Below are 11,118 nucleotides of genomic sequence, written 5' to 3'. Positions count from 1 at the left end.
TCTCTTAGCTTTTGCTTGTCTGTAAAGCTTTTGATTTCTCCATCGAATCTGAATGAGATCCTTGCCGGGTAGAGTAATCTTGGTTGTAGGTCCTTCCCTTTCATCACTTTAAGTATATCATGCCACTGCTTTCTGTCTTGGAGAGTTTCTTCTGAGAAATCAGCTGTTAACCTTATGGGAGTTCCCTTGTATGTTGTCATTTTTCCCTTGTTGCTTTCAACAATTTTTCTTTGTCTTTAATTTTTGTCAATTTGATTAGTATGTGTCTTGGCATGTTTCTCCTTGGGTTTATCCTGCCTGGGACTCTCTGCGCTTCCTGGACTTGGGTGGCTATTTCCTTTCCCATGTTAGGGAAGTTTTCGACTATAATCTCTTCAAATATTTTCTCGGGTCCTTTCTCTCTCTCTTCTCCTTCTCGGACCCCTATAATGCGAATGTTGGTGTGCTTAATGTTGTCCCAGAGGTCTCTTAGGCTGTCTTCATTTCTTTTCATTCTTTTTTCTTTATTCAGTTCTGCGGCAGTGAATTCCACCATTCTGTCTTCCAGGTCACTTATCCGTTCTTCTGCCTCAGTTATTCTGCTATTGATTCCGTCTAAGTGTATTTTTTATTTCAGTTATTGTATTGTTCATCTCTGTTTGTTTGTTCTTTAATTCTTCTAGGTGTTTGATCTTTAATTATTCTATGTCTTTGTTAAACATTTCTTTCATCTTCTCGATCTTTGCCTCCATTCTTTTTCTGAGGTCCTGGATCATCTTCACTATCATTATTCTGAATTCTTTTTCTGGAAGGTTGCCAATCTCCACTTCATTTAGTTGTTTAAAAAATTTTTTTTTATAAATGTATGTATTTTAGTTTATTTTTGGCTGCATAGGGTCTTCGTTGCTGCGTGCGGGCTTTCTCTAGTTGTGGTGAGTGGGAGCTACTCTTCGTTGTAGTGCGTGGGTTTCTCATTGAGGTGGCTTCTCTTGTTGCGGAGCACAGGCTTTAGGCACGTGGGCTTCAGTAGTTGTGGCTTGCAGGCTCTAGAGTGCAGGCTCAGTAGTTGTGGCACATGGTCTTAGTTGCTCCGCGGCATGTGGGATCTTCCCGGACCAGGGATCAAACCCGTGTCCCCTACACTGGCAGGCAGATTCTTAACCACTGTGCCACCAGGGAAGCCCCATTTAATTGTTTTTCTGGGGTTTTACTTGTTCCTTCATCTGGTACAAAGTCCTCTGCCTTTTCATTTTGTGTATCTTTCTGTGAATGTGGTTTTCCTTCCACAGGCTGCAGAAGTGTAGCTCTTCTTGCTTCTGCTGTCTGCCCTCTCCCAAACCACTTTAGCCACGACTTTTGCAAACCTGAGAAAAAGCATCTGTGCCCAAGCTTTGGAAGGAAGTGACTCATCAGGGCTACTGCAAATGGTTGTATAGTTTGTACAACCGGCCATCAAAGTAAGTGGGTCTGAAATTACCAAGACGTGTGCCCACAGGTCTAGCATCACCCAGAGGACTGTTTTTTTTTTTGTTGCTATTGTTTTCTAATTCATCATGGTGGGTAGATGCAGCAGGGAGAATCTTTTTCTAGTTGGCACAAAGGCATCTCATAGGCTACAGGGGACCTGTGATTACCAGAAGGACCTAGAACAAGAGAAATAGAATCATCACCCACCATTAGGTAACTCTCTGAAAAGCCAGAGAAGTCAGCTCTGCTTAGGTTCCTGCTGCTTCTATTGTATGGAAATACCCCTCTCCCAAGAAATCGCCAGAGGCCATTGCAAGGGATTGGCTAGCCTGAGCTACAAGGCAGTCAAGTTATGTTCTGAGGTGACTGGGCACGTTTCAGAGGGAGAGGCCCCATTTCCCAAAGCAACTTGAGAGCTGACCTGAATCCCTATCTCCCAATTCCCAGGCTGTCCGGTGCTGAGGAGCACATTGTTTTTATGTGCCCAGCCTGCCCCATCAGCTCTGAGGTCACAGCCATGGTGGCCAGGTGAGCCAAAGGACCCAAGGTCAAGAGAAAGGAGTAGACAGTATCCAACTCCCGTGACCAACAGGAGACTTCTAAGAGGGGCAAAGGGGAGGCGGGAGGAGCAGGGTCCTCATCTCTCCTCAACAACCAGGGCCCAGGTAGATGGGCGCGGAGGCCCGGGGGAGCACCCAGCAACCAACAATTCAAGGACACAAGGACACCCACACAGAGGCACTGCAAAGACTTATTGGGATAGTAAGATGAATAGATTTAATCATTCTTGTTTGAAAAACAAGACATAAATTAGTATATATATAGAATTTATATATTTTATGTAGTATGTATACTATATACAGACATTAGAAAATGTGTTCTCTCCATGAGGCCGAGGGAGAGGTGAAGGATGGCGGTGGAATAAATGACACAGCTGGGGCCTGAGTGGTGAAGGGGCAGGATCAAGAAGTTGGGAGAAGAGGCAGACCACGTCAGCACGCAGGCTTGCGGTGGTCGCGGGGGGCAACGGTTCCCCACTGGCTGCATCTCTGGCCCATTAAACAACTTGGTCCTGTGGGAGGAGAGGCAAGGAAGACGGGGGGCTGGCTTTTGCAGAAGGAGCTCCCCTAATCCTTGCCGAAAGGAATCGCCACTCAGGGGGTCCTTTATTGCACTCGGGGATACCAAGGATGGGCGGGGGTTAAGCACAGTGTACATCTTTATAAAACTCACATAAGAATGGGAGGTTTCACGTGAGCCTCTCACGGAATGATGAAAGAGAGGCAGACACAGGGCACGAGCTTGTGGGAAATGGGGTGTATGGAGAGGTGGATGAGAAGCAATCTATACAGAAGAAACATTGGCTTTCTTTGTTCCCTACAATGGGCAATTAGTAGGGACTCCGTGTCTTCACTCCCAGGAACGTTGTAGTGGGGGCGGTGACGGCAGCAGATGTGTGTCAAGGAGGATGCTAAACAGTGTGGATTCCCTTCCAGATGACTCGGAGGAGTGGGGAGAGAGAGAGAGAGAGAGACAGAGAGATAGAGATAGATGAGAGAGAGAGAGAGAGGGAGGGAGAGGAGAGAGAGAGAGAGAGAGAGAGAGAGAGAGAAAGAGAGAAAGAGAGAGAGAGAGAGAGAGAGAGAGGGAGAGAGAGGTGCCGGACTGCACCGGGTAAGGCGCTCAGCTTCTTTTCTTAGAGAAACAAATCCACAGGGTCAATACACAGCCAAAAGCATATACTCAGGATTAACATATCACGCTAGCTTCCAGAAGTTTAAGATATAGTCATCAACACCCCCCGACCCCTCCCCCCCACCCCCCACCCCCCATCCCCCATCCGTAGCTAAGTCGGACTCCTAAGGACAGTCTGTCTGGTAGAGAGATGTTGAGAGGAGCCGCACGCTGGCAGCGACAGCCCCTGCGCTGGGCTGGGCCAGGTGGGCTCTGAGGCCTGCGCCGGGTCTCCCCAGGGCAGACGTGTTCACCAGGTTCCTTACCCAGAACGAGCGGGGTGATCCCAGATGCTTGCTCCCTAGTGGACTGAGCCGCCCTGCCCATCAGCGAGGGGCAGAGCACTTTGGGAATGGCTGGTGTGGAGCTACTGGGCCTGGGGTCGAGCGCTCCCCGAGGCTGCCAGCCTGCTGGGCCGGCCACAGACAGCTGAGTGCGGCTGTTTTCTGCAGACCCGCTACCCGGGCACAGGCCCTCCGGGGTGGCTCCTGCCGAGTGAGCGTGAGCCCAGGGTGGGCGGGCACGTCTGGACTGGGTGCCCGAGCCTCTCCGCTCGCTCGGCGGTGTGGCCTGCTGCTACTGCCACTGCTCCCCAGAGGGGCACAGGAGCCAAGAGGAGCTCAAGGCCCACGGGCCTCCTGCTTCAGGCCCGCCTCCCTCCGGCTCCCACGATGGAGCAGGAAGTGGGCCTGACGTCACGTCTCAGCCCTAGAGAAGAGAGGCAATACAGCTCTGCGGCGGGCGTAGTGACGGGGGTGAGGGGGGCTTGGCCCTCACAGTGACGCCCAGAGGCCAGGGAAGGGGTGAGGATACCCAGGGTGGCAGCTGCCGGGAGCCCTCAGGAACAGCCTCAATGCAGGGAGCTGTCACTCCCTGGAGACTGAGGGCTCTGGGACCCTGACTGGCCCAGCAGACACCTAAACTCACCACAAGATGCAAAGACCACAAAGCTCAAACCTGGGGCCACGGTTGGGGAAGGGGGGCAGGCCCGGGCAGATGGCCTACTTAATAAGGGTTTTTAAGGAGCGGGTGAATGTGCTCATAACAGTCGCTGAAGCGGGGGAGCCCGGTGTGTGCCCCGCGGCCACTGCCTGCTGCTGCTGCTTGAGGTTCCGGGCGGTGGACTCCTCGGCTGCGCGCAGCAGGAAGGTGTAGTTCCTCACCACCTCTTCCACCTTGGCCAGCAGCTCTTGGCGCTGGGCCTCGGAGCGCACGATGAACACCAGCCGCACGAAGGTCTCAATGAGGCTGCTCAGCACCTGGAAGCTGCCCGTGATGGCCGCCAGCATGTGAGTGGGGCTCTTGTCCACGTTGGCCACGCGGCGGCAGGAGGCCCGGAGCTCCTTGAACTTGAGAGCCAGCTCAAGCTTGTATTCAGAGATCTGGGCGACGTAGGGCTTGGGGGCGCGGGCCTCGGGGCTGGCCACGCACTGCCGCAGGACCGTCAGCAGCTCGTTGGTGTCCAGCCGGGCGGCCAGGAAGCCGTCAGGCAGGCCGTAGGCATGGGCCCGCAGGGCGTTGATCTTGGCCAGGCTCCCCTCGAAGGTGGACACCCGCAGGTCGATCTCCTGGGTGCGGGAGGCCTCCGGGCTGCTGCAGGTGGCGGCATCCAGCACCTGCAGGGTCCTGCTCACCACGGGCACCACCTGCTCATCCAGCTTCATGCCGGGCAGGATCTTCATGGGGATGGAGTAGGAGAGCTCGTCCTTGCCGTCGCTGGTGTCATCCGCCATGTCGCACTTGCGGTAGTAGAAGCAGTAGCGAATGGAGCAGCACTTGCCGCTCTCGCTGTCCTCATCCAGCTCCGCGGGCTTCCGGTATACCTCTTCTGGCAGTGAGAACACGGCCATCTGTCTGGGGCCTTTGGTCTCAGGGGCAACGTGGACGTAGGAGGGGTCTCCAAGGGTCGGGGATTCCAGCGACTTGCTTTTGGGACCCACGCCTAGAGGGAGGCCTGCCTCTACCTCCTTGGCCTCCCTGGGCAGCATGCCCAGGGGTGGGTGCGGGTAGACGTCCGAGGTCAGCGAGGCCCTGTCGCCCTGGTCCAGCTCACTGATGCTGTAGCGGCGCATCAGTTTCCTGTAGTTGGGAGCTCCTAGACACTCGCCCCCCGAGGCACATGTGGTCAGGCATGAAACGCCGCTCTCAGGGTCCGATCGGCACTCTCGGGATTCCAGGCTGGTGGAGCGGATGCGCCGGACACTGGTGGGGCTGCCGAGGCTCAAGCCTGGGCCGGCCTCTGGCTGCCTCTGGGTAGGGGGGACCCTGTCCCTCTCCCTGCCCCGGAGGCCGGGCACCGGCGTCTGGGGGGCCTGAGGCCAGGCCCCCCGGCACACGCGCTTGCAATCACAGCTGCGCCTCTGCTCTCGGGACATGCCGGGCCCCTGCTGCACGGGGCTGCTGCGGAGCTGGCAGCTGCAGCGGCCTGGAGCTGGGGGTTGCAGGTACTCGGTGCCCGACAGCTCCCCCTGGCTTGGTGGCTTGAGAAGTTCCTCAAGGAACTCCAGCTCATACTGCTTTACCTTCTGCAGCTGGGCCTGCCGCTCATCGGTCTCCTTCTTCTGGCGGGTTGGGAAGGTGGCAGAGAACAAGTTGCGGAGCCGGAAAGGACCCCGGGACGATTTGGGCTTGGTGGGGCCTTCGGAGGCCAAGTGGGCTCCATCCAGGGTCGTTTCGATCTTTCTGGAGGGCATGGTGCTCACCTGCCGGCTGGCAGCCTGAGGCCTCAGCGGGCTCTGGCCTCGCGGCGGGCAGCTGGGGCTCTGCAGAACCATGGGGTAGCCGGCTCGGGGGACCAGGCTGGTGTCTTCAAGCTTGCTGCTTTGGGGGGTGCTCTCCAGCTGCCCCTTCTCCCCCTGGCCGGAGACAGTGCCCTGCTTGTGCAGGGAAGGCTTAGCACCCTCAGGCCCGCCCTTGCCCGCCACCTCCCCACTACCTTGCTTGCCCACTGACTCTCGACTCGCTCGAGAAAGATAGCTTTTGGGAGGGAAACTTTGAATAGGCAGCCTGTCCTCTTGTGAGGAGAGGTGCAGGCTATCAGCTCGGCTGCCTGCGGGTGCTCGGGACCCGGAAGAGACCTCTGGGCTCAGCTGCGGCTGCGAATTCCGTGAAGCCTCTGGAGCACTGGGACTCATTTTGAACTTGAGATTCTTATTGGCACTGCCGCTCATCACGCTAACTTCTGGCCTTCCCATGCTGACCTCTGACCTCCCCATGCTGGCCTCTAACCTCTCCCCACTGTTGGGGGGGTTCCCCAAGGCCCCGCCAGGGGCAGATAGACTCTTAGTATGAACCACCTGCTGTAGGGTGGCCGAGATGATGGCTGGGGTCACACTGCCCTTTGGGTCCAGGATAAGCTTGGGGCTCAACCTGACCTCCTTGGGCAGGCTCTCCCTTAGCTCAGAGACCTGTTCTTCACTGAGGGACGGTGTGGCCGCCCTCAGTGACATCTCTAGGCCTGCCCGAGTGTGGCCAGGCCCTTTGTCCTCAGGAACTGGGGATAGCAGGCTCAGATTCTTCTGCTCACTCAGCTGAGGGGACAGCGCTGGGTGCACAGCCAGGGCATACGTTCGCTCGCGCTGTGGCTGGGCCTCTGACGGGGGCAGCTTCCTCCGAGCACCAGGGGCGCCAGGACTCTGGCCTGTGACAGCTGGCTGGAGGGACAGGTTGGGATCCGGGCGCCCGAGAGAGTAAGGGGCCGTGAGAACGGCCTGGGCTGCACAGCTCTGGATCCGGAAGGGCAGGTCCTTGCGGGCCAGGAGGCTGTCCTTGTTGAGATGCTGGGCCAGAAAGTAGGTGGTATTCTGGTGTTGCTTCATGGCTGACATCATCTCCGACATGTCCGTGAGCTCCGAAGAGTTGGTTTCGTGGCCCGAGTCCAGCGACGATTCAGGGGTGATTGTGGCCAGCACAATCAGACCTGGAGGGACAGGGACAGGGTCTGCAGCATTTACTCGCATCAAGTCCTTTCCAACCATATGTAGAGAGTCTATGAGGGTCAAGGTTAGTCAGCAGGGTTTCAAGCTGGAAAAAACCAGTCAGGCCTGGGGGGCCTGCAGGGCTGAGGGTGGGAGGAGGGGAGGGGAGGGGACAAAGAAAGGCAAGCTGGGAGAGGGGTGATGAAGGGCTGGAATCCGAAAGAGAAACAAAAGAGGCCTAGAGAAGATCTGGGCAGTTTGATGGCAAATTAACATGCAAATCACAGGCAAAACAACATGCTAATCATCACTATTTTTAGATTCAACAGCTAGGAAATTTTTGTTAATTGTCCTGAAGAGAGCCAGCAAAGAGAGCTCCCTCTCTCTCCGGCCCTCCTCATCTGGCCAGGCCTGCCTACAGTCCCTGCAGCTGAGGCCATTTAGCTGAGCTTGGCCTCTCTCTGACTATCACATGGGCTTCTAGCCTGGGAGCAGCCAGTGCTTGGAGCTCCAGACTCTGAGCAAAGAGAAATGCCAGGCCTGGGGGCCGAACACATGGGGGCCGCCCGACACCAAGGATGTGCTCACATACAGAAAAGGCAGGTACTCGCCTTGGTCAGCGAGGCTCCCTCTGACCCCAATTGCTTCACCCTCTCTGTCCACACTTGCCCTCGCCTCACAGGCTTTCTCATATGCCTTATTGCTCCCTATTTCCTTCCTGTCACTGTATCACTGACCTCTTTGTTTGAAGGCCTATGTGTGTGGAAGGATGTATGTGTGACTATGGGTGCATGTCTGACATCCGTGTTTGTCTACAAGATGGATGTATGTGGGTCTATAGCAGGGAATAGCATGCATGCTGTATAGTTTGCCCACCGAATAATAATAATAATAGTGGCTACCACTTACTGAGTCCTTACTATGTGCTAGGAAGTGTTTATGTACTTTGCATGAACGATCTCATTTAATCCTCACAACAACCCTATGTGATAGGACTATTGTTCTCAAATCCATTTAAGATGACAAAAGTGAGGCTCAGAGAGGGTTAAGTGCCTTGCCAAAGCAAAGGTGACACTGAAAGTGGTGAAGAAGCCAGGACTTGGATGCGTCTGACTGAGAGCCAAAGCTCTTAGGCGGATAAAGGCCTCAGCCCTGAGCGGTGAGGGCTCCTGGCTCCCCTGATCCCAGGTCCCTAGGTGGTTAGTTGGTCATTTTGTTTTTCTTCCAGTCATATGCATGCTGGCTGTTCTTTGCCTGTCTTCTATATCTCTCACAATCTTGCTCTGATCCTCCATCCTGGCCTGGCTCCGTAGCTGTCACGGCCCCAATCCCTGGGGTCCATCGGCAAGACATTTCCAAAGCGATGGAATGGTGAGAGCCAGAGCTCTAGCGGGGGCTGAGCAGCAGATCCCTGCCGCAGCTTCGTCGCTCCCCCGACCCTATCTGAACTGCTTCTGGCCCATCCACTGCCCTGACACACCACGCTGACTTTGACCTCTGCTTGGGAAGAAGAAATGTCATCTGCTGGGCCTGCCTGGCCAGGAGAAGGAAAGGGAGGCAAGAGGGAGGAGGAACGCACTGTTACCTGCAGTCTGAGGGGCTGGGGGGTGTGGTCCATCCTCTGAGGCTGCCAGGGCTTCCAGAGCCTGCAGAGTGGACACCAGGGCATCATCTAGCTCCTGGGCATGATCTCGGACTGTCCGGGTCTGCACGCTGTCAATCAGTGTCACCGGAATCTCATCGTACAGGAGCCCACGCAGGTGGCGTCCTTGCTCCTGGCTCTGGACGGCCCGGCGCTTGGGGTCATCTTCATCAGAACTGTTGTCTCGGAAACCAGGAGGTGGGGCAGCAATGGCAGGCAACAGCGAAGTGCTCTCATCTTCCTCCTCTTCCTCCTCCTCACTCCCGGGGGGTGGGAGGGACATCAGGTCTACCATATTGTCACGAGAGGAGCCAGACCTCCCACCTTTGCGAGGGCCCAGCTGCTCCTGGAGTTTGGCTTTGCAAGAGTCACAGTAGAAATTCAGGGCTTCAGCCCCAAGGGAATTGTCCAAAGTGTAGGACCGGGCCCTGCTGGCACAAGGCTCGTGGTCTAGGCTAGCTGCATCAAAGTCATCAGGGATCACATCATAACCTTGGCCAGAACTCTTAGACGTGGGGTCAGACTTGGTCCGGGGCCTGGTCTCCTCAAAGAAGATTAAGTTCTCATTGACATCTGTCCGGCTTTCCTGATCCTTCCTTTGTTCCCGCATGTGGAGGTAGCAAAAGCTGACAAGCTCAGAGTCGGCAGGCGGGGGCGTGCAGCGGCTCGACTTCCTGGGGCTGGTGCCCATGCTGCCCACATAACTACTCTCCTTTTTCCCCAGGTGGCCCCCAGTGACAGGGCGGTGGGCGCTGTGCATGTAATCTAAACCCAGAAAGAGAATCAACACGTGAGCCCTGGTGCTGAGGACTGTGGCCGAGTTTCCTTGGCGTCTCGGGCCTGGGTCTCTGGTGCCCGGTTGGGTGGTAGGGACTGAGAGGGAGTGTTATCTGGCTGCTAGAGAGGAGGGGAAGGGGCAGGCATGCTGCTGCTGCCCCTGAAAGTAGAGTGAGTCGAATCAAATGGCCTGGGCTGCTAATAGCCCCATCACCTCTGAAATGGGAAAAGGCACGGGCTGGGGCGGGGGGGGAACACCTTGGTATCTGGGCACAGCTGGACTCTTACATGGGTATGTCTGGTCTGAGAGTCAGCTGTAGGGTGAGGTTTGTTTTATGTCCCCCCTGGAACTGTCCCTGTCTCAAACCCCACTCTATTCAGAGTCTGTCCCACCCCCAGTGCTCTGTTACACTCGTGTTATGCTGGATCTCTTGTAGCAGAAGGAAATGAATCTGACAGGTTAGTAGTGGTTCAGTGGGCAAGTGTAAAATAGGCTAGTACAATCCCAAGAGTGTGTATTTCAAAGAGGATTTTCGATGGAGGGACCCTAAAAGAATAGAGCTCTACTAGTAAAATTCAGGGCATCTGAATGTGTAAAGCATATGAGAGATACGCTGGGATGTGGGAGGAGGGTGGGGGGAGCATTTTTGTCAATTCCTCAAATCATAGCACTTCTCTGTATTCATACAGGGCTAGCCTGCCTGCTCTACATACATGTGGTAAAATGTTCTAGTCAACAGTTTTTAACGATGGTAAGTGTGTGCATCTGAGAATTATCCATAGCAAATGCTTTCTTTCTGGTTTCTCTCTTTTAGTCTGTTCTGGGGACCCTGTCCCATGTTATCTGTGAGAATATACTCAGACAATGCCAATTCCCTTTGTTATCAGCAGACAGACAGACAGATGGCAGGCATTAACTTAGGCTAAGGTCATACACATGATCCTATTTAATCCTCACAACAACCCAATGAGGTAGGTGCTATCATTATCCCCATTTTACAGACAAAGAAACTGATCCATTCGTTTTGTGACTTACACAAGGTCACATGAGTTGTAAATGGCAGTGTGGATTCTTTTTTATTTTTATTTTTGGCCTTGCCACGTGGCTTGTGGGGTCTTAGCTTCCCGACCAGGGATTGAATCTGGGCCCTCGGCAGTGAAAGCACAGAGTCTTAATCACTGGACCACCAGGGAATGCCCTGGCAGTCTGGATTTGAGCCCAGGTTTGAGGGTCTACAAAGCCCATGTTTTTTTTTTAAACATCTTTATTGGAGTATAATTGCTTTACAATGGTGTGTTAGTTTCTGCTGCATAACAAAGTGAATCAGCTATACATATACATATGTCCCCATATCTCTTTCCCTCTTGTGTCTCCCTCCCTCCCACCCTCCCTATCCCACCCCTCTAGGTGGTCACAAAGCACCAAGCTGATCTCCCTATGCTATGCGGCTACTTCCCACTAGCTATCTATTTTACATTTGGTAGTGTATATAAGTCCATGTCACTCTCTGTTTGTCCCAGCTTACCCTTCCCCCTCCCCATATCCTCAAGTCCATTCTCTAGTAGGTCTGTGTCTTTATTCCCGTCTTGCCACTAGGTTCT

The 11,118-nt window shown here is 54.5% G+C and overlaps 1 protein-coding gene across 3 annotated transcripts in view; it reads right to left on the bottom strand.

Annotated features, from left to right (window-relative positions):
* Nucleotides 1–3,302: 3,302 nt before the first annotated feature.
* Nucleotides 3,303–11,118, bottom strand: part of FRMPD3 (FERM and PDZ domain containing 3) — a 79,383-nt gene continuing 71,567 nt past the window's right edge. For 2 of the 3 annotated variants that reach the window (XM_007198590.2, XM_057537534.1), the window contains 2 exons: nt 8,683–9,504; nt 3,303–7,099 (listed from right to left, as the gene is read on the bottom strand). In XM_007198590.2, coding sequence (XP_007198652.2) covers nt 4,182–7,099; nt 8,683–9,504 — 3,740 coding nt within the window. In that variant the 3' untranslated portion in view covers nt 3,303–4,181. The remainder of the gene's footprint in view (nt 7,100–8,682; nt 9,505–11,118) is intronic. The other variant, XM_057537535.1, reaches the window with a different exon arrangement.

This window comes from Balaenoptera acutorostrata, chromosome X (assembly GCF_949987535.1).
Source record: "Balaenoptera acutorostrata chromosome X, mBalAcu1.1, whole genome shotgun sequence".
NCBI classification, from domain to species: domain Eukaryota; kingdom Metazoa; phylum Chordata; class Mammalia; order Artiodactyla; family Balaenopteridae; genus Balaenoptera; species Balaenoptera acutorostrata.
The sequence above is the reverse complement of the archived record's forward strand: the minus strand, read 5'-3'. Positions and strand labels throughout refer to the sequence as shown.